Source organism: Lottia gigantea (genome assembly GCF_000327385.1).
Source record: "Lottia gigantea unplaced genomic scaffold LOTGIsca_163, whole genome shotgun sequence".
In the NCBI taxonomy this organism is placed as follows: domain Eukaryota; kingdom Metazoa; phylum Mollusca; class Gastropoda; family Lottiidae; genus Lottia; species Lottia gigantea.
The window spans coordinates 207,748-231,368 of NW_008708015.1; the positions used below are offsets into that span (position 1 = coordinate 207,748).

Sequence of the window (23,621 nt, forward strand, 5' to 3'; positions counted from 1 at the left end):
GATACACATAAAATATCTGACTTTATTTTAAATGGATACCTTTCATTCACTTGACCTTTAGCAATTTGTATTCAGATGTCTTACTGCTCACACAATAACAAAGAACAATAACTCTATAACTATTTACCTTGAGTAACATAAAGCAGAATATCTTAAAAAATGGTGTCTGAAAAATACTTACTGTATGGGCTCTTTGGAGTGACACTCTCTGATTCCAAAGGAGCTGATCTTCCTACTAAATTATCAGCCAAGACCCGGAAAATATATTCCTGTCCTTCTTTAAGATTCTGGACACAGTAGCTGGTGATATCTGGTTTAACAGTGGTCACTGGACTCCAGCTGGTCTTCCAGGACTCTCTTTTTTCAATGATATAGCCTGTGATAGGTGATCCACCATCTTCTTTACATTTACCCCATGACAGAGTTAAGAATGTTTTGTTGATTTCTGAGAATTTGATAGGTCCTTCTGGTGCACCTGGTTTCTCTGGAAAGGATATGATGTCTTTGATTAATTCGAGTTTGATTTTGATAAATATCAATTGGGATATGAATAACAGGAATGGACTATTTTGAGATAATTGTTTAACAAGATTGTTAGTTGGATTGTTAATTTGATACTATTTGATAAACAAATAATCATATTTACTGGTCATTCAGATATATTCTCATGACTTTACTTAATTTGGTTTAATTCTGGATCATTCAACAGATCCAAGATCCCAAAGGCATCATCATGTCTGTTAATTACATTTAGATCCTTCGGACAATAAGGTGCCGTTAAAGCTGGGATATCATTGTGTATGAAGACAGTTTCATATAACTCCAAAGAAAAGGAGCACCTACCTAGTTTCTTCTTGGGTGAAATAGGTGATTCTGTTTCCAGAGGTTCACCAACACCAAGTCTGTTTTCAGCAGCAACAGAGAAATAGTATCCCTTATCTTCTTTCAGACCTTTGAAGGTGTATTTGGTATCCATAGATCGGATAGTTTCCACTTTCTTCCAGTCTTTTGTCTTCTCTTCTCTCATACTGAGATGGTAGTTAGTCACCTTGGCTCCACCATCATCTTTAGGTGCTTGCCAGTCGATTGTGACACTATCTTTACTGATATCTTTAACGTGGATATCAGCTGGTTTGGACGGCGGTTCTGAAAAAAGTAAGACAAGATAAGCATATTATGTTAAACATGGTAAGTGATCTATCTGCTGTCATGCACCACTTTACTTTTAACTAATGTTTTGAAAAGTCTTGAAATATTCATATTGAGCCAATGGTAGGTTACCCGTCTGCTGTTTTATATGACAGAATATTTCTTTTGTATATAACTTATGTGTTGATAATTCATTTTTTGTCTGAATGTTATTGTTAATAAACTGCTGCAGTGATTGAAGTAGCAAGGTATGTTGGATCTGATTGTGTCAGTCTTTGTAGATGAAGTTTAGATATGTTTCTTTTTTTGGTTGACTTACCTAAGACTCTCTGTGGCTTAACAGTTTCTTTAGATTCCAGAGCAACACTGGATCCCTCTTCATTGATAGCAACAACTCTGAACAGATACTCAGTTCCTTCTGTCAGGTCTTCAGCTTTAAATGATGTAGCATCAGGACCAACAGTTCCTGCTTTCATCCAGGTAGGACGGCGTGCATCTCGGTATTCTAGTTTGTACCCAGTGATAGGTTTTCCACCATCATTCTCAGAAGGTTTCCAAGAGATGACAGCAGAATTGTGGGTAATATCAGAGAACTCTAGAGGACCTACTGGTTTACCTGGTGGATCTGGAAAATATTGGAATACAATTATTATTCAAATCAAGTAAAAGAAATTACCCAACCACACAATTTTGTTAAAAATTTTAATCTTAATAATAATACTCGATTTGATATCTTTTAAAAGGTTTCATAAAATATTATGTCTTATCAAATATAATCCAGTAACTTTTGAAAGTTTAAAACTAGAACTACCAGTTTTGTGGAAATTCAAATCTGGGCAAATAAAGGAATTCTTTTCATTAGCTCCTACCAATGTTTCGTCAAAATGTTGTTTTAGATTTCGGGTTTCGTTACGCGGTTCGGATCGGATCAGTTTATTTATTTCAGAAGTACCATCAATGGTAAGAAATGAAATTTTTATAACAGCAGTATAACTCACCGAATGGACTCTTTGGTTTGATTGTATCTTGTGTTTCTAATGGTTCACTCAATCCAAGTTTATTCTCAGCTGTGACTCTGAAATAATATTCCGTTCCTTCTATCAGATTCTGGAACTTGTATTGAGTCTTCAAGTCTTTGACCTTATCCACTTTAGTCCAGGTGGATTTCTTGGCTTCCCTTTTCTCAAGAACATACCCAGTAATAGGTAAACCACCATCATCAAGAGGTTCCTTCCATTCTATCAACACAGAGTTTCTCTCAATTTCAATAGCCTTGATTGGACCCACTGGTTTGCTGGGAACAGCTGAAATATTGATTAATAAAAATATATTGATAATTTTCAATCTGATAAATATCCAATAAACTCAAATAAACCATAAGCATCTTTTGCGATAATAGAAATAGAGGTCTGTCTGTTAGGCAGCTGTAGAGGTTACAGTTCAAACTGCTCTGTGAAAGCGCATAGGCAAGAGCCTTCAATTGAGCATCTGAAAAGATGAAAGATGTTTGAAAAATAGAACTGAATTGTGCCATCTGACAAATATTTTGGGGCAAAAACGTATAAAAATCATATTTCTAAATTCTTGGATAATTGGAGGTACGACACCACTGACAACACCAATGAACCCAACAAACTAAGAATGAATAAGAATCATTATCAGCAGATAAAGAAGTATCTTTCTCACAGCTGAGACTCTTCAAAAAGAAAAACAGCACAATCAACTCACTGTCTGCTTTCTTTGGTTTAACAGCTTTGTCAGTTTCAACTGGTTCACCATAGCCAATTTCATTTTTAGCAGAAACAGCGAAAAGATATCCAGTTCCTTCTTTTAGATCAGTGACCTTGAACTGTGTGTCATAACCTTTGACTTCATCAACTTTGACCCATTTGTCAGATTTTTCATCACATTTCTCAATTTTGTATCCAGTGACCTTGGAGCCACCGTCTTCTGTTGGTGCTTTCCAGTCCAGTAGGACGAAATCCTGACCGACTTTGGCAACCTTCAGTTGTTTTGGGGCTTCAGGTGGGTCTGGAAAAATAAACAGTCACATGGCATGAGAAATAGAACCTTGGATTGAAGCAATGCAAACAAGTAAGAAGAATATTTGACTTATTTCTGGAAGAATAGAGAAAACACAATATCATATGTTTGACTTAAGCCATGAAAAGACGAGGCACAGTGTTCACTATGGTGTACAGGGCTAAATTATTGATACAGTAGAAAATATTAAGAGTGAAGCGTGCCTGCACTGTGTTCGACCCCATACATTGTGTATTCACTTCTATTTTCAACTGTTACGATAATCTCGATCTTTTAGCCATACCTCATCTTTCCACCTTAAGACTTCTCCTATCTATTAAAATTGTTAATTACAATGTAATACGTAGTATAGATTACATATCACTAAATGAATAGGCTAAATAATAACCAGTCTACAGATACACACAGATATACTTACAGATGTTGACATCACTGATAGATGAGTTATCAAGGTCTTTAAAGAAATAAGGATTATGCAAATAACATGCATAGTAACTTACTGATCTTCTTCTTAGGTTCAGCTGTTTGTTTGGTTTCAAGTGGTTCACTCTTTCCTTCGTCATTAACAGCAATAACTCGGAATAAATATTCATTTCCTGGTTTTAAATCACCTACAGTGAATTCTGTTTTATCAGCATCTACACTACCAACTGGAGACCATACAGATTTAGTGGAGGGTCTCATCTCAATAATGTAGGATTTCAGTGGAAGTCCACCATCAGATTCTGGAGCTTTCCATGTCAAATCAGCTGTTTGGTCAGTGACATTGTCAATGGTTAATGGACCACCTGGTTTGGATGGTTTATCTGTAATTCAAAGCGAAACATGATCAGTCTAAGATAAATATCTTAAGGTTAAGGAGTAGTTTATTTTGAATTATGTAACAGGCATTAGCCTTTTCCTTCAGAGAATTGTTTAAAAACATGTTTAAAATAGTTGATGATGTTTAACTGCCAATATTCACTTTTGAGATCAAGAACAGCTAAATATCAGGAGACTACATACTAATGGTTATTATTATCCATATACACATAAAATATGCAAAAATTAGACAAAATACCAAATATTATTTTTAATAATCTTCACAAAATCTACTTATAATTGTGATATCTTATATGGAAGACCGAACAGCCCAATATTAAGACAAATTACTTGACAAATTATTGATATAGAGAACAAATTTTGATTTTTATGAACTAATGATCATTTTAAGAAACAAATGTCAAAATGACCAATAAATGAAGGAGTTGGAATTAAGCATTATGGACGAAGGATTAAGGATTAAGACATCTTAATATTGGGCTGTTTGATCTTCCATAATCCTATTCTATGGGAATATAAGAGAATAATGACTTACCAAATTTACTCTTGGCTTTGATTGGTTTGTCAGTTTCCAATGGTTCACTGGTTCCAATTTTATTTTCAGCCAAGATCTTGAAATGATACTCAGTGTCTTCAATTAGATTGGAAATCTTATAAACTGTTTTTTCAGGGCTGATTTTTTCAACTTTAGTCCAGATACCTTTCTTGGCTTCACGTTTTTCAATGATATAGCCAGTTAAAGGTGAACCACCATCATCTTTAGGTTCTTTCCATTCTAGAGTGACTTCTGTTCTATCAATATCTATAGTTTTTATTGGACCAGTTGGTTTACTGGGTGCAGCTATAAAAAAGGGGAAGAAACTTATTATAAGTAGAATGTGCCAAGATAGCATTGTCCCTCAAAGACAAAAAGGGTCAAAAACCCTAATTTGGGTAAAAACTGTTGTTTTCTTTGTGGAGTCTGCCTGTGGCATATTTAGGCAGTATTTTTGGGCCCTGACCCCCACTTAGACCAAAAATCTGTTCTTCTACTTTCACTTCCAACATCGCTTTAGATGTATTCTCCAGTCTCTCACATTAGCAAATTTTCAAGTCGAGGCCGGCTTATACCCTCACCATGGCTAATGTCAACTTACCTTCTTTCCTCTTTGGTTTAACAGCTTTGTCAGTTTCAACTGGTTCACCATAACCAATTTCATTTTTAGCAGAAACAGCGAAAAGATATCCAGTTCCTTCTTTTAGACCAGTGACCTTGTAGGATGTATCATAACCTTTAACCTCTTCAACTGTGACCCATTTATCGGATTTCTCTTCACATTTCTCAATTTTATATCCAGTGACCTTTGAACCTCCATTGTTTTCTGGAACTTTCCAGTCCAGCAAGACAAAGTCATCACCAACTTTGGAAACTTTGAGGCTTTTAGGAGCATCTGGAGCCACTGAAAGCAAAATCACAATTTTTTAAGTTTAAAATTTACTTTCACTTTCCACTTTCTGCTAAAGCACTTGGTATTTTTTACCCATTTAAGAAGTTTTTCAACGTTCAGTTTGTTTAATTTTGATCATGGTACAAGAAAAAATCAATCAAAGACTCACCAATCTTTTTCTTAGGTTCAGCTGTTTGTTTGGTTTCAAGTGGTTCACTCTTTCCTTCATCATTAACAGCAATAACTCGGAATAAATATTCATTTCCTGGTTTTAAATCACCTACAGTGAATTCTGTTTTATCAGCATCTACACTACCAACTGGAGACCATACAGATTTAGTGGAGGGTCTCATCTCAATAATGTAGGATTTCAGTGGAAGTCCACCATCAGATTCTGGAGCTTTCCATGTCAAATCAGCTGTTTGGTCAGTGACATTATCAATGGTTAATGGACCACATGGTTTGGAAGGTACGTCTGGAATAGTTTTAAAAAAATCACTGATTACTTATAACTGATAACTAATTATGACAAACTTCTTTTAAATTGAATTGTGAGCATGCCCTACCTTGACAGAAATATCCACAGTTATCAGAATTGTAAACACATGCCCAAATATTTGTTATCTAAAAATCACTGAACTTACCAAATTTACCCTTGGCTTTTACAGCAGTTTCAGTTTCCAGAGGTTCACTAACACCAACTTTATTTTCAGCTGAGATCTTGAATTGATAATCTGTACCTTCAGCCAGACCAGTCACCTTATAGATAGTAGCATCAGGGCCAATCTTCTCTACCTTGGTCCACAAACTCTTCTTGGCTTCACGTTTTTCAATGATATAGCCAGTCAAAGGTGAACCACCATCATCTTTAGGTTCTTTCCATTCTAGAGTGACTTCTGTTCTATCAATATCTATAGTTTTTATTGGACCAGTTGGTTTACTAGGTGGGCCTGTGAAAAATATCAGTGAAATAGTAAAACCAATAGGAACAGAAATGAAAAAAAATTCATCAAAAGCAAGACAAGACAATTCTATTAATCAAAATCTCGTCCAAATTATGGCAAAATCAAGAGTAGTAGTTGTATAGTAATGGACTTCTCCAATCCAAAGAGAAGTAACATCAGATGTTTCGAAAAGAGAAAGCATGTAATATACAGTTTACTCAAATATTATTTTTGAACAGTCAATCAATAATTATGGTATAATTTATTCATGTCCATGCAGATACTTTGTTTGCTTTGACTGAAGGTCCAGCAACCATTTAGGTTTGGAAATTTCAGAGTCAAAGATTTTCAAATGACAGAAATTACTTACATTCTTTTCTCTTTGGTTTAACAGCTTTGTCAGTTTCAACTGGTTCACCATAACCAATTTCATTTTTAGCAGAAACAGCGAAAAGATATCCCTTGCCTTCTTTAAGACCAGTGACCTTGTAGGATGTATCATAAGCCTTGACCTCTTCAACTGTGACCCATTTGTCAGATTTTTCATCACATTTCTCAATTTTGTATCCAGTGACCTTTGAACCTCCATTGTCTGCTGGTGGTTTCCAGTCCAAAAGAACAAAATCATCACCAACTTTGGAAATCTTCAGTTGTTTGGGAGCTTCAGGGGCAACTACAAAGAACAAAATTTAAATGAAATGAACTCAAACAAGGCTGTAGCACTATCCAGTCTGGGTGGGTCTAAAATGCAGATTCAGAAAGACACTCAAAGTAATGCTCTTTACAGTCTTGACCTCGGTTGTATTGCAAACAGTCTTTATTTTTCTGTATAAATTGAAAAATTATTTAGGAAATATAATCCTTATGAGAAGTTTTGTGCAGATTGTTGCTATTCCTTTCATATTATTATGGTGATTCTACTTTTTTGAGGAAGTGAACCACATTTTACATTAAATAATTCAAACTTTGTGATCTGTGCTTTTTATGGGAAGGTTTTTCTTTTATCAATCTCATGCCAATCAAAGAAATTGCATTGCTTACCTATCTTTTTCTTAGGTTCAGCTGTTTGTTTGGCTTCCAGAGCAGGACTTTGACCTTCATCATTAACAGCAATAACTCTGAAATGATACTCGCTACCTGGTTTCAGGTCAGGAACAGTGAATTCTGTAGTTTGTCCATCCACACTACCAACTTGGTCCCAAACAGATTTAGTGGAGGGTCTCATCTCAATAATGTAGGATTTCAGTGGAAGTCCACCATCAGATTCTGGAGCTTTCCATGTCAAATCAGCTGAGTTCTCAGTTACGTTGTCAACAACCAATGGTCCTGTAGGTCTGGAAGGTACGTCTGAAACAGAAAAGAAATATAAAGAACAAATAGATGGTACTTATTCCTACTTTTTTTTTTCGTGTTTTGTTCTGAAGAAGAAGTACTAGGTTAAAAAATCTGCCCACACAAAAATAGAAATGCAGAATTACTTTTTTGGCCATTTCAAACAATACACTGCCCTTTTTGTTCTGTTACTGTTTGATTAACAGTAAGTCTAAGTATGTGTGTATCAAAATGAAAGAGCTATCAAGAGTACAGCTGGAAATAACTGCTGAGGGAAGCAGCCAAATTTAACAGCTAAATTTACAAGGAAAGAACAATGACTCACCAAAGCCACTGGTAGGTTTAATGGTGGTTTCAGTCTCTAGTGGTTCACTAGCACCATGTTTATTCTGGGCAATAACTCGGAAATAATACTCAGTACTCTCAATCAGGTTCATAGCCTTGTATTCTGTGGTTTCAGCATCCACATGATCCATGGTAGTCCAAGATGGCCGTCTGACCTCCTTTCTCTCGACTACATATCCTGTTATTGGTGATCCACCATCATCTGTGGGAGGTTTCCAGGACAGGGTGGCAGAGGTTCGATCCACGTCACTAATTGTCAGAGGTCCAACTGGTTTTTGAGGGGGTCCTTCAGGTCGTTTTGGAGTAATGGCTGAATCTGTTTCTTCGGGAATACCAAATCCAGCTTCATTGCCAGCAGAAACAGCAAAATAATATTCCAAATTCTCTGTCAGATCTGAGATCTTATATTGGTTATCATAAGCCTTGATTTCAGCAATTTTGACCCACTGATCTGTTTTGGCATCGCTCTTTTCAATTTTATAGCTAGTGATCTTGGAACCGCCATCTTCAACTGGAGCTTTCCATTCCAGAAAAACGTAATTTTGACCGACTTTAACAGGCTTCAAATTTCTCACCTGACCAGGAGGCACTATAAAAGAACAACCATGTTTAAAAATGGAGATTTTGGCATGTAATTTAGATAAAGATGTGAAGAACGTGAGGATACATACAGTAAGATGAGTGTTGTATCACATGGAAAAAACTGAAACAACCCTCACTGGGTAATCTACAGGCTAACAAAATTAATTAAGATTTGAGATGAATCTTACAACAATATTAGTTGGCCATGAAATCCACTATCAAATAAACAAAACCCACTTTCTCCTAGTTAAATCTGACAAATATATAGGTATTCAAAGTACAAAACCATAGATATCTAACTTTGTTTCTTCATGTGCAACCATTTTTTGAATTATTACCATAGTAAAACTAATGCTTACAGATTTTCTTGGTAATTTTGACTGTGTCTTTAGATTCAAGAGGTTCACTTTGGCCCTCAGCATTCATGGCAGTGATTCTAAACAGATATTCATTGCCTTCTTTCAAATCCAAGGCAGTAAACTTCGTAGTTTGTCCATCGACACGTCCTGACTTGGTCCAGGTGGATCTACTAGTTGGTCTGACTTCAATGATGTAAGCAGTAAGAGGAGATCCTCCATCTGTTTCTGGTGCTTTCCATTCTAAATCTGCTGAGTCATTGGTAACATTATCAATGATAATTGGTCCAACAGGTTTTCCTGGTTTGTCTGCAGAATGAAAAATAGAGCAGAATGAAAAATAGTTATATTAGTACAGTTATGATGATGTACAGAGCTGCTGTTCTTCAATGCAACAGTTTTAAGAATGAAACCGAGTTCCACTGGACAATGTCCCAACTAGATGAGTGTGGGCTTAAGTGAGTTGGGATCCCACCCTGGGAAAATTTGTTTTTAACATATTATGCTCTCCTGCATTTTTTTCTGATTCAAACAGACTCTATGTTAGTTGAGCAACTGCCACTGGGATATGCCTGTTTCAAATGATTACTGAGGTAGATGTCACTTCTGAGATAGCATATATTCACTTGTACAGGACACCTCATGTAACTCTACAACAGGGTTGTTTAACTTATGACTTTTCATCATGGTCTTTGGCCGCTTTCTCTATATAATTATTAATCAAAACGGGAATAAGGGCACAAATTACTAAGGCAAGGTCGACACAAAGACTTGTTATGTGAATCATTCCACTTACCAAATGGACTCTTGGCTGTGACTGGTTTCTCAGTTTCTAATGGATCACTTTGTCCAGCCTTGTTCTCTGCAATAACTCGGAAATAGTAAGAAGTACCCTCGATCAAACCAGGTACATTGTATTCTGTTGATCCTGCTGGTGCTTTACCAACTTTAGACCAGTTATTTCTCTTGGTGTCTCTCTTCTCAATGATATAACCAGTAATGGGAGAACCACCATCATCTTCAGGAGCTTTCCAGGCAATGGTAGCATTGTCTCTCTGTATATCTGTTACTTCCAGAGGACCTATTGGTGCTGATGGAGCAGCTGAAAGACAAAATTCAGATCATGAACACAAAGTAAATGGACTTTCACGTTCTATTATCAAATCATAAGCACAAAATGAAATTATTACTACTTTCCATTATCAAAAATGAAGACAGAATAAAATAATCTCTTACTGATTTTCCTTTGTGGTGTGACAGAGTCCGAAACTAATGGTTCACCAACTCCGACCTCATTCACTGCAGAAACTCTGAATTTATACTTGGTTCCTTCTATCAATCGTTTGGCATCATAGGTAGTGGTTTTACCATCGACAGAGTCAATAGGTGTCCATACTTTATCGTTCTCACTGATTTCAATGGTATAGCTCTTGATCTTTGATCCACCATCTTTCTTGGGTGGAGACCAAGATAGTTTCACAGAGTCAGCTAATACCTTGTCAAATTTGATTGGACCGATGGGTTTTCCAGGGACAGCTGAAAATAAGAAACATGTATATAAAATAATATTCCACTTGTCTTTTAGGTACTGAAAATTATATCACTGTTATGAGAACGAAGTCAACACTGGATTGTAACCTGGAATTAAGTTGTTCTTTGAAAGGAAAAAGCCAATCCTTTTTCAAATAATGTTTTTACATATTTTACAAGATGCCAGCCTGATATCACTTAACTTGAAACTAAATAGTAAAATTCTGTGCTATTTTGATATATATTGTATTATTGCCAGTTGATATACATAACGTAGACACCATATTAGTGAGTTGATATGTAGCATATTCTATGGCTTTCCTTTAAGCCACGATTAGATGAGGTACGAAGTAGTACAAAGCAAAAATATTGATACAGAAGATAAAATAGAAGAAGTGAATACACGAGGCATGGGTCTAGAATTTGATAATTTGATAATACCAACTTTGTACTATACCAACCTGGAGGTTTCTTTGGAGTGACTTCATCAGATTCCAAAGGTTCACCTTGTCCTTCAGCATTGACAGCGCTGACACGGAAAATATAGGGAGTATCTTCAATAAGTTTACTAATATTATATGTCAAAGTTTTCTCATCCACAGTAGCTACTTTAGACCAAGATGTCTTCTTTCTATCTTTCTTTTCAATGACGTATCCAGTTATTGGAGAGCCTCCGTCAGTTTCTGGGGCTTCCCATGTTATAGTGGCGCTATCTTCTTTTATATCTGAGACAGTTATAGGTCCTAGTGGTTTACCTGGCTTACCTGTCAATCATAATATCAAAAGAATTAGTTATATGGACTCCCTTACACATGAAAGAAAAAATATTTCATCAAGTCAAAGTTTTTCACTGCAGTTTTTCCATGTTAGAGTTGAACAATGTTTGTTTAATGAAAGTACTACTGCTGTAAATTATTTCAAATCTTAAATTGTAATGTAATTATGTAATAATCAAGAAAGTTACATTTAAAATTCATGAAAAAGATTATTACGCTGAAAATACGAAAGAATAAACTTTTAAATATAGACAAAAACTTATATAATCCTGTACTCACCATATTTACAAAATGTATTAAAATCTTCACGAAAATATTTACAATTGTTTATGACTGGCATCATGCAGCATAAACAAAATCGCGATTAACAATATTAAAAAATACACTGTCCAACTGAAAAATCTGCTACATGCTAAATCAACAAAAATCATCAAAAATCAACAATAAACACAAATTAAAACATCAAATTAAAATCCCATTCAACACACAAAACATTCATCTCCAATTTTCACAGCCGTTGAAAACAATCCTGGTTTATTTTTTTAATCCCAAAAAGTTTTAGTCTACAATTTCCATGGATAACAAATTCTTAATTCATTCCACTTTGTTATCCATGGAAATCAAGCAATTATTTATATCTACAGTTAAGTAAGACATGCAAGTTTAAAGGTACAAAAAGGAATGGGAGAGGAAGAAGGAGCAGGGGGACACAAATACACAGCATGCTTTAAAATTGCAAAAACTACGTGACAAAAACTAAAATTTTCTAATGAATAAATCTTTTATTAATGAACTTCTAAAATAACATAATGATTAAAATGATATGGATATTACACTGTATAGTATTAAACAACAAAATCTTGAAAAATATCATCAAAATTCTTAAAATAACAACAAATAGTATTGCATACTGTCAATGAACAATATTATACGAGTAACCCTAACTTATTTTGAAGGGGGGTGGGGGAACTTGTAAACTAATACAATGCTTTATCTGTTAATATGATTTTAATTATATAAAACTATCTTGTTTAGTTCATTTGATATGTCTATTGAAAGGGTGGGTGGTGTCGGTGGGGCCCTGGGGGGGGGGGGGGGGGGGACTTGTAAACTAATACTCTTCTATATTAATAATTTTAATTATCATATAGCTATCTGATATTGATATGTATATTGAAGTGATGGGGGGGGGGACTTATAAGCTAATAATCTACTATTTTAATACTAAATCTGTTAACATGATTTTAATCTTATAAAACTATCTTTATATTGAGGGGGGGGTGGGGGGGGGGGGGGACTGATAAACTAATACTATCTTGGACTAATACATATTAATTAATAGTAAATATCAATGTTTAATTATATATTGAATATCTGAAACAAATCTTACTCTATATAGATAATTAATCCTGATATTGGTATTATCAACTCTATTATCTTAATTCATTCAATATCACCTTTTTTAATTATTCAGTTCGTTAAATGATAACTAAGATAGTTTTTCTTAAATCATTTTTATTTTCAACTATGTGATGACGACTCTTTACTATTTTCTTAATTAGCATTGATTAAACTATGTATATCTTTGGCCATTTAGATAATTATTCTGCTTTAACATAGCCTTAACAGAAAGAAAATCTATCTTAATATTTTGTGATAATATATATTTCAGTATTCAAGTCAATCAGATTGGTTTACTATCAAATAATTTGTTCCATTGCTCATAATATCATAAATGCATTATTATCAACACTAATATTTGGAAAACAAAACTTAACAAAAATCTAACAAAACTATTAACAGAGATATTATTATATCATTATATCATATGAGTATTAGATATATTTTCTTAATATCTTCTATATATTGTTTTATTTGGAATGTTAAAAATAAGGAGGATATATACGATATTAACATACTTCTTTTGCCATTTTACATTTTAAAATGATTTTTCTGATATATTTGAAAATAAGTTCAATATAGTATTATTAATGGAATGCTGCAAAGACCATGGTGAATATATACAAGTATTTATAGCCTACTGATTTTCCTAAAAGTTTTCAAAATATTCAATATGTTATCATGGTGCATATAATTAATAATAATAATAATATTTATTTCTTATATATAGGGCATTCTACGATAATATCACCGAGCTTCAAATCAGTGGTGGAACCAAAGGGGGGGGGGGGGCAGAGGGGACAGGTTATCTCAGATATCTTGCCCCCCCCCCTCGCCCCCCTCTCGGAAGTCAACCTGGCTCCACCTCTGCTTCAAATATAACATATTGGTAAAATATTAGTAGCAGCTAATGAACTATTTACTAAGTTTAATTTGCCAATTAATTTGTTACTTATTAATTGATTTTCTTAAAAAAATTCTAAGCTATTATTTCTATCGTGATGTCACAGAGCCTTCATATTCAACATCGATATCATTAATATGCCTTTTATAGCCATTTTATAGTTTAAAAATATACATAGAAATAAAATGAAATGTAATGGTATATAGATATATATTGATAAAATATTTAAAAAATATAAAAATCTATAAAAGAAATCTCCATAGTTGTCGTCTCAAAAAAAACAAATTGATATGAACTCTTATCTTTTATCACAGTTCAGGGGAATGTCAATATTTATGATATCTCTATTATTAACTTGTTATTGGTGAAAATGTGATTAAGTACAATTTATTCATAACTTTTTCTTGAAACAATCAAAAAGCTGCCAAAATAAATTTTGTTAGATCAGAATTCTTTTAGAAAATATTTCAACGAAAGAACGATCAATCTCACAATAAATGAAACGGCTTAACCTTGTATTAGGCTACATATACAAAGATTTTATTGTTTGAAGTTTTGGGCCAGTGAGGGCCTTATGTAGGAATGCTCTAGTATAATATGATGCAACTTGTTTCAACAGCTATATCAAAAAGACCTGGCTACGATAAATTAAGATTAAGTCCAAATATTTTAATAGATACATGATTACAACTAAAATGAACTAAATTCTAATTCTAAAAAAAAATATGTTAAAAATGTTTTTAGCGAAAATTTAAATCAGTTTTCATGATGTATAAAATACTACCAATTTCTAAAAATTACTGATCAAGCTACACACTAACAAATCAAAATCAAAATGTCTGAATTAGTATTTTCACTACAACTCACAAACAACAATCTGGTAATCAGTGAATCACACCAAACCATGCCTCTTTAACCTACCGAATGGACTCTTTGGTGTTACAGGAGAATCCATGGCCAGTGGTTCCGAGATTCCAACTTCATTTTCAGCCGAAATACGGAAGTAATATTCTGTGCCTTCAAGTAATCCAGTTGGTGTGAAGGTCAAGGTCTCGCCGTTAACGCTACCAGCTTTAGTCCACATGGTGCGCTTGGCTTCTTTACGTTCAATGATGTAAGACCTGATGTCCACACCTCCGTCATCTTTAGGTGGTTTCCACGACAACGTCACGGCATTACGTTGAACATCCTCCACTGTGATTGGTCCTTCTGGTTTACCAGGTACATCTACAAGATTGAAATAAAAAGTGTTGCCTGTGTACTGTGTCACGTGATATTGACCTATATAGTAGTGGAGGGTGTCAAGCGGAGCAGACTATGCTTACTCTTTACGAAACACCTAATGTTACTTCTCTATGGAGGTGTCCACTACTATAAAACTTTTACTTCCGATTTTGCCATTCTTTGGACAAGATATTTGACTTGCTTCTATGAAATTTTATTGCATCAAATTTAATAATTACATAAACAACAAAAATCTATTTTTTTTTAAAGATATTTTGAGAAAATAGCAAACAAACTGAACCAAAGACATGAAAAACAAAAACTTACCAATGACAGCGACATCAAATTTAGATGAGATCTCGCCGGCATCGTTGACAGCCTTCAGTATATATAGTCCGTCATCTTCTACACCAATTTTCTTGATAGTCAAAGTTGTGGTCGTATCTTTTACATCTACTGTTACTCTTCCAGAAGTCTTCAATACCTTTTCTTCCTTACTCCAGGTGATAGTTGGTGTGGGAATGCCAGAATATTTGACAGGAATCTTCAGGGTAGCGCCAGATTGAAGTTTCACTACGTCACGGAATTTGTTATCGAACTCGAGATGGGGTGCAGCTGAAAATAGATTTTAAGATATAAAATCTGAAATAACCTTGTAAAACAAAATTAGGTTTTAAGTAATTACCTATTCAAGTTTTCAATACCAAAAAGAGCTGGTGTTCACACTGTTTACTTGTGGTTTAGAATAAATTGTAATCTGATTGAAGTTGTATTATACTGCCGTATATGGACGAAATTAAATTTTGGAGAAATCATTCAATGAATAATACCAAACGAGCTCAATATCCATTAGACTGTTGAGAACACAAAAAGAAAACCTATTAATAGAATCTCGTATATATGTGATTATTGAGAAATAGCACACTTTGATAAAATTTGATATTTTGAGAAACTAAGGCCTGGCAACACCTGCAGAAAGTCCTAAGTGTTACTCTTGAGAAAGCATTCACTTTACTTGTTGTTTTAAAATAAATTGTTAATCTTACCTTGAACAGTAAGTGTTCCAGTAGAGTTGATTGTACCCAGTGCATTCTTGGCTTCAATGGTATATTTGCCACTATCTTTTTCTGTGACATCATTAATGGTCAGGGTTGCCATGGTACCATCATATGTCATCTGATGACGCTTGTCTTCTGAGACTTCTTTTTTGTCTTTCATCCTGTGATAGAACATGGTAATTTTAAGAATTAGAATCAAAATAATTTTGAAGTGAAAAAGATCCCAAATCTATATTTCTCACAGAACTCAAACTATTTTAACAGCAAGTTTCAATTCTTTAGAAAAAACATTTCAGACATCTAAAGCTATTGTGCTATTTCAAAAAGAACATCAGTTATTGCATTAAGCAGATATTGTAGCTAATGAAACTGACTGGTAGGCATTTCTCAGGCCTGTAGATAGCTCAGGGTCTCAAGGGGGGCCAAAATATTTTAAGGTGACTCAGCTTTTTGACTCAAAAAGTCATTCAAGTTATCTAAATTTTTCAGGGGGTGCCCCTCCTTAGCTACGGGCCTAGCATTTCTAAGTTGATGGGGTTGAATTTTTTTCCCTTCAACAAAGCATAAAGGAACATTTATATATATATAGACAAATATATTTTAAATAAAACCTACCATTTAATAGTGGGTTGAGGTTCACCAGTTATCTGACACTGTATGATGACTGTATCATTGAGTAGAGCTGTCTGATCAGCTAGACCTTCTACTACAACTGGAGCATCACCAACTACAATAACAATAATTTATATACTTCCTCATATGAAAACTTCATTAGCTGCGACCAATGTTTCGACAATATGTTGTCTTGGATTAAATAATAAATAAAATCTAGATTAAGAACCCATACAACATGTAAAGTGAGAAGATGTGGAAGAGAGTTATAATAATGACCACTTACTAATAGGATCTTCAGCAGCAGTTGGTTGTGATGGTTGAGAAGGAGGAGATAACCCTGCTTTATTTTCAGCAAGAACTCGGAACTCGTACTCTTTTCCTTCTACCAAATCTTTAACAACGTAGTTAGGTTCGGGAACTTTCATGTTTTGGCTGTAAACAGACCATCTGATATCCTTCTTTACTCTCATTTCAATCACATAGTTAAACACTGGACTGCCGCCATCCTTCTCAGGTGCTGCCCATTTCAACGTCATGGAGTCCTTTGTAACATCAACGACTTCTGGTCGACCAGGAGCATCTGGTTTATCTGGAAAAACATGACACAATTCTTAATCCTGGTTCTATGAGACCTTCCTCATTGAATACCTATTACAGAGTATCACCTTTTGAGAGTTTGTCATAATCACAAGGAAAAATGCAACAAATAATTTGAGTTCAGAACTCAAGATCATAATCATTCAACAGAACATGTTGGATGATTTCATGGATTCTAGAAGAGGCTTGGCATAATATCTCATCTGCTTTGCTTTCAACAACTGACGTTGTCAGTCATTTAGCTTTCAGCCAGGAAATAGACTTTGTTGACATAATACACCATGATGAATTTGTGTGGGTTATTTTTGTTAAAGGGCTAAATTGTTGACAGGCATGGTAATCTATGTACCAATAATGATCTAATTATTACTTTTTTAAGATCTAAAATTGGGAACTTGAATCAATTGTGAATCACACAAAATCGTAAGCTTCCCTCTTACATATAAACTAATATTGGACCATTTTAGGATGCCAAAAGAGACATAGTTGTCTGACATTTATCTTTCTTTTCATCATACATCAGATCAATGGAGATCAAAGGATCAATCTTATGGTATTTCTCAATGTTAAATTCTACACTGACGACAAATTCTTATCGTAAGATTTTTTGTGGAACAGGACCCAAATGATTTACTTACCGAATGGATCTTTAGCTTTAATGGGTCCAATAGCTTGAGTGGCTTTACCAGCACCAGCGGCATTCTCTGCCATGATCCTGAATTCATAGTCGTCATTCTCGATCAGATCAGTGACTGTATAAATAGTATCACGAACAGGGCTCTTGTTACATTTCGTCCATCGTGGACTGGTTTTAGTCTTCTTCTCAATCAAATATCCAGTTACTGGGCTTCCTCCGTCGTTCTCTGGTGGTACCCAGGTTAATGTCACTGATGATTTTGTAACTTCGGTTGGTTGGAATTTTCGTGGCTCACTTGGTACATCTGAAAACAAAGTATCTAAAATGTTAGCAAGCTAAATATGTGATTCTGTGATATCTGAAGCTTAATCAAAAGGGGGTTACAAAAGTTTATGATACATAATGGTCTGGTAAATCAAATGAACAAAGAATTCATGAGAATCTCTATACTAGATCTCTTCTTTTACAAACCTAGAAATGACTTGGAGAAAGTGACTTCAAATCCTTCATAATAAGTCAGTGATAATAAATTTGTAAAATATAAAATTGAATAGAAGTTACATGGAGAAATTATTTCAAATCTTGTTAAACTGACTGAATAAAAGAGCCCACTTAATTTGTAAAATACAAAATTAAATATTCTAAACATACCATAAGGACTCTTGGCAACAATTCCTTCCAAGATAACAGCTGGTTCACTAACACCAACTTCATTTTCAGCAGAAACACGGAAATAGTATTCATTACCCTCCAATAGTTTCTGTACAGTGAAGGAGTTGGTTGAACCATCCACAGTGTGAACTGGCATCCAGGTGTTTCTCTTGGCATCACGTTTTTCAATGACATAGCCTGTGATATCACAACCACCAACTTCTGTTGGAGGTTCCCAAGTAAAGGCAATAGAATCTTTCTGGATTTCTACTGGTTTTAGGTTGCTTGGTTGAGATGGCTTGTCTGAAAAAATAGAAATGGATTTAATTATAACAAATTCTTTTCAAACTGTTAAAGTACATATCTTACAGAGAAATTCAAAAATATTAACATTACCAGTTTTTGTGGAGTTTTGAGTTTTTATTTTTCAATGTAATATAATACTGTTTGTGGTCAAATTCAATTGTGATCCATCATCGTTATATCTTACAGAAAACTGCTTTAATAAGAACTTACCTTTGACAATGACTTCAAAATCAGCTTCAGCCTTGCCTACTACGTTTTCAGCACAGATAGAGTAGATTCCACAATCATTCAACATGGCGTTTTTAATGGTAACTGTAGAGTATACGTCTGTTGTTTCTACATTAACACGTTCTGATTTCTCTAGAGGTTTATCTCCCAGCTGCCATTTGATTGTAGGTGATGGTATACCACTCACATTGACTTGGATCACCAGGGTTGAGCCAGCTTTCACTTTCTGGGCACTCTTTAATTTGTTGTCGTATTCCAGAACTGGTGGAGCTGTAAAGGAAAGAAATCAGTAGTCAGAAATTTTATTCAAAAGAGAAAATCCAAAAAAGAAGGAAAATTACATGATTGAAAAGTATTTCGGACCCTTCATGATGTGATATAGATATCTCAAGAGAGAATATATGTTTTCTATCCATAGCATTGTACACCACCTAAGATTGCTTTCATCTCAATCTGTGATCAGGGTTGTCAATATTAAATGTTTTCGAAGTTTACCTAGTATTCAGAATTATCAACTCAGCATCTATTTAATGAGTTCACTTTGTTAATATTATGTGGTTTTTAAGTTTTTTCAGAGAGTCCACATAGTTTATTATGTATTTAGGTTTGTCAAGTCATCATCTCTTTCAGAGAGTTCACATAGTTTATTATGTATTTAGGTTTGTCAAGTCATCATCTCTTTCAGAGAGTTCACATAGTTTATTATGTATTTAGGTTTGTCAAGTCATCATCTCTTTCAGAGAGTTCACATGGTTGGTATTCAGTATGCAAGAAACCACATTATCAATTATGATATTTCTTAAATGAATGTGTCAATGGGACAAATTCAAAGCCATTTGTACAGGATAGAATACTTACTGTGTATAGCTAGACTGCCTTCAGTTTGGACTTTACCCAGGGGGTTGGTGACTTCACATTGATATTTACCACTGTCACTGGGCTCAGTCTTATGGATCACCAGCGAGGCTACCTCGTCTTCATAGCTCATCTCATATTTCGACGATTTCTGAATTTCTTTTGAGGATTTAAACCTGGAGAAAAGGAAAAGGAACAAATTACAACAATTGTTAGCTTTTTAATTAGAGTTTTATATCCCCCTTTTATTTTCCTAGCTTTAACATCAATTGAAGAATAATCTAATTCTGATTCTAAAATATATTACTTTTAACAGTTTTAAATCATACTTTTATTCACCTTATTTCAATATCTCTGGGGTTGAAAGTGTCAAAGCAAAATTGATCGTGAGATTTTTTGTGGAACATGGCCCAGATTGACTGGTAAAGAACAAGAAAGAAAGGATCTCCTTACCATTTGATTTGTGATTCAGGTTCTCCAACATCCACATCACATTCCAGTATAGCATCTTTAGGTGCTACCACAATCACGTCTGATAACGGTTCTAATATCACTGGAGGTGTACCAACTGAAATAAAGATAATAGCTATTTAAACTGGGATGCATTCCACATTTTGAGATTAAGCTTTTTATATGACCAACTTTTCTAGCTGATACACCTTTAATATTTCTAGACTATACTTAAGAAAACTAAACCATGATTCAAATAGAATTTTCTGTTTTTATATAGAAAATTCTGATGGTGGAAAATTGCAGAGGATAGTAAGAACTTCTCTTGATTTATTCATATCAAGGAATTTGAGAGACAATTGGAGGGCAGAGAACATTAATGGAATGGATGGAATTCCCCTTTCTGAATGTTGAAACCATACTCACCAATTGGTTCTTCAACTAAAACAGGTTTAGTTGGTTCTGATGGTTCACCAACACCAGCACGGTTCTCGGCAGAAATACGGAACTGGTATTCAGATTTCTCCCGTAGTCCAGTCACACTGAAAGTTGTATCAGGCACTGTGGAATCATTTGCCTTGGTCCAGTTAAATGATCCTTTAGGTCGGTATTCAATGATATAGTTAGTGATTGGGCTACCACCATCAGATTCTGGTGGGGTCCATTTTAAGGCTGCAGATTTCTTGTCGGTTCCTGTTACTTCTGGTGCCGCTGGACGACCAGGGACAGCTGAAAATAAAAGCGAAAGTATTAGAATAAAATTTGGATATTGATTGATAATAAGTCTGAGATGAGTAAAATGATCTTTGCTGCTTAAACAAGTTTCAAGAAATTTTCCACGTAACAATATTTTAATACTGCATCCCTCAGGTTAAAAAATCCCATATCAACTGAAATTGTCTTATCCAATGACAATATTTTTCTCTGTAAAGCCACAGGTATGGCAAGCCAGTGATATGTTAAGATGCCGCATTACTTGTTTACTGTTGTCAATGACGTCTATAAATATAGACTGTTGTCAGCATGCTGAGAGCCAAAGGACTTTTGCAAAACCAGCTTTGATTGGAGGAAGATCAAATTTTGTCCAGTGAAAACTGTGAATCTAATTTATGCTTGGCAGGTTTTCCCTATTCTTTTTTTGTGTATGTGCTCTGCCAGGAATGAAATTTATTAACCTCTCAAGCACAATTGCGATGTAAATATGATGTTCTATCAAAGAAATGGTGTATGCTCTCAACCAATGAAAAGAGAGATATTTTTCGTTCATTTAATATACCAAGTTATTGACTTGTTATTCTTATAGTAAGCAACACTTACTCCATGGATCCTTAGCTTTGATACTTTCAGAGGGTTCACTCGGTTTTGAAGGACCAGCTAGGTTGACGGCAATAACTCGGAACTGGTATGTGTTGTCTTCTACCATATCAGTAATGCTGTAGGTTGTGTCTGCTACAGGTTCCTTGTTGACTTGCAGGTATCTAGGACTGAATCCAGACATCTTCTCAATCATATAGCCAGTGACTGGAGAACCTCCATCCTTCTCTGGTGGAGTCCAGGTCAATATTGCTGATGTTTTTCTTACTTCAGAGACAACTGGTGTTCCAGGAGCATCAGGTACATCTAGAATATCAGAAATTAAAGTTGAAACTTTATTTATTATTTTTGAAAAACTGAAATTTATGATTATGATTACTTTACATATATAAAATATACAAGGTTACTTTAATTCAATATAATATTATTTAAAAATATTCAAATTGCCAAAAGTTTGAAAAAAAAAACCCTCAATTTGTCAGACCAGAATACAAAATCCAGTATCCAAGGCTGTTATCTTATCTTTTTTCATCAATAATTATTCATCTTACAGTATTTTCGATGTCTTCAGCAACCTTCGATCTAAATTTTAAACCAAAACAGACAGAAAAATAATATTCTTTCTGAAATATAACTTACTAAACATGTGTTTAGCTGTGAAAGGCTCAGATTCAGTCGGTTCACTCAAACCAATTTCACTTCGAGCAAAAACTCGGAAAACATATTGACTATCTTTCACCAATCCTTTAACAGGAAGTTGAAGATCTGGAGTTTCACCGAGCTCGTTCCATGCATGTCTGATGACTTCACGTTTTTCAATCTTGTAAGATGTGACAGGTTTGCCGCCTTCATCTTCAGGAACTTCCCAGTGGACCACGGCTGATTCAATAGTAATGTCTGTTACTGTAACATTTCGTGGAGGTAATGGTTTGTCTGAAAGAGAGGAGTAGCTGGTAAAATCTTAATCTTTACTTTCACGAGTCAAAAACATCAAGGTCAAAGTAAGGTTTCCTTATACAGAGTATTCTGTTCATATCCAAAGTAAAGACATCTGAAGTTTGACTCAAGTTGATTTAAGAAATGAATGGCATTAACATTAAATATTTAACATTCTCTTGACAAGGACAGACTTCCCCTTCCATCAAACCCAACCTGTATAAAGTTGTAATAATCTACACTTTTTCATCAAACTGGAGTTTTAAGGATACTTACCAAGTACAACCAATTTAATATCAACGACAGCTTTGCCATTATCATTCTCCATGGTAACAGTATAACTTCCTGTATCGGAACGTTTAACGTGACCCAGTCTCACAGTCGTCATATTGTAGATGGTTTGAGCTTCCATTCGCTTCTTATCTGGAAGATCACCTCCATTGAAAGACCAACAGACTTTCGGTTGTGGATTTCCTGAGAAAGGGATCTCAAAGGCTGTAGATTGACCAACGTTGAGATAAACAGTTTCTTCAAACTTCTTGTCAATAAAAATCTTAGGTGGTGCTGTAAAACAGAATACAAATTACTATCATTTCCAGCTAAGATGGACTTAAGAGAGCCAATAACAATGAGTGCCAGTCATAATGAGAACCAGTAACAACAAGAGCCAGTAACAACAAGAGCTTGTAACAACGAGAGCTTGTAACAATGAGAGCTTGTAACAATGAGAGCCAGTAACAATGAGAGCCAGTAACAATGAGAACCATAATGAAAGCCAATAACAATGAGACAAATACAAACCTTCAACAAAGAGACAAGCCTTGGAAGATTTTCGTTTGGCAACAACTTTATAATCTCCTTCATCCTTTCCATCAACCTCATGGACAATCAGTTTCTGGACAGGTCCATCCACGATCATCTCATGTTTATCTCCAGGGAGTAGGGGCTTGTCATTGTGGAACCATACAGTGGCAATATTGGGTTTGTTCAGTTCAGCTTCAAATGTAGCTGTTCCTGGTATTACTTTGACTTCAATGTCTTCAATATTTCGTACAAATTCAATATTCTCTTCTGTAATGGAAAAATAAAAACGATTTTAGGAAAAGCAACAAAAACTTTCGAAGAGGCTTGGAACAACG

General features: G+C 34.8%; 2 protein-coding genes across 2 annotated transcripts; both read right to left on the reverse strand.

The window, feature by feature from the left end:
- Positions 1–152: 152 nt before the first annotated feature.
- LOTGIDRAFT_141610 (hypothetical protein) lies at positions 153–10,055 on the reverse strand (the record flags this gene model as incomplete). Its single annotated transcript, XM_009051301.1, has 5 exons — positions 153–502; positions 7,427–7,675; positions 8,052–8,651; positions 9,004–9,252; positions 9,806–10,055. Coding segments are annotated over 5 exons (1,698 nt in total), but the record flags the coding sequence as incomplete, so codon positions are not given.
- LOTGIDRAFT_141663 (hypothetical protein) lies at positions 9,717–22,303 on the reverse strand (the record flags this gene model as incomplete). The annotated part of the gene is made up of 6 exons (XM_009051302.1): positions 9,717–10,102; positions 14,533–14,838; positions 15,163–15,450; positions 17,744–18,046; positions 20,659–20,961; positions 22,186–22,303. Coding segments are annotated over 6 exons (1,704 nt in total), but the record flags the coding sequence as incomplete, so codon positions are not given.
- Positions 22,304–23,621: the final 1,318 nt, after the last annotated feature.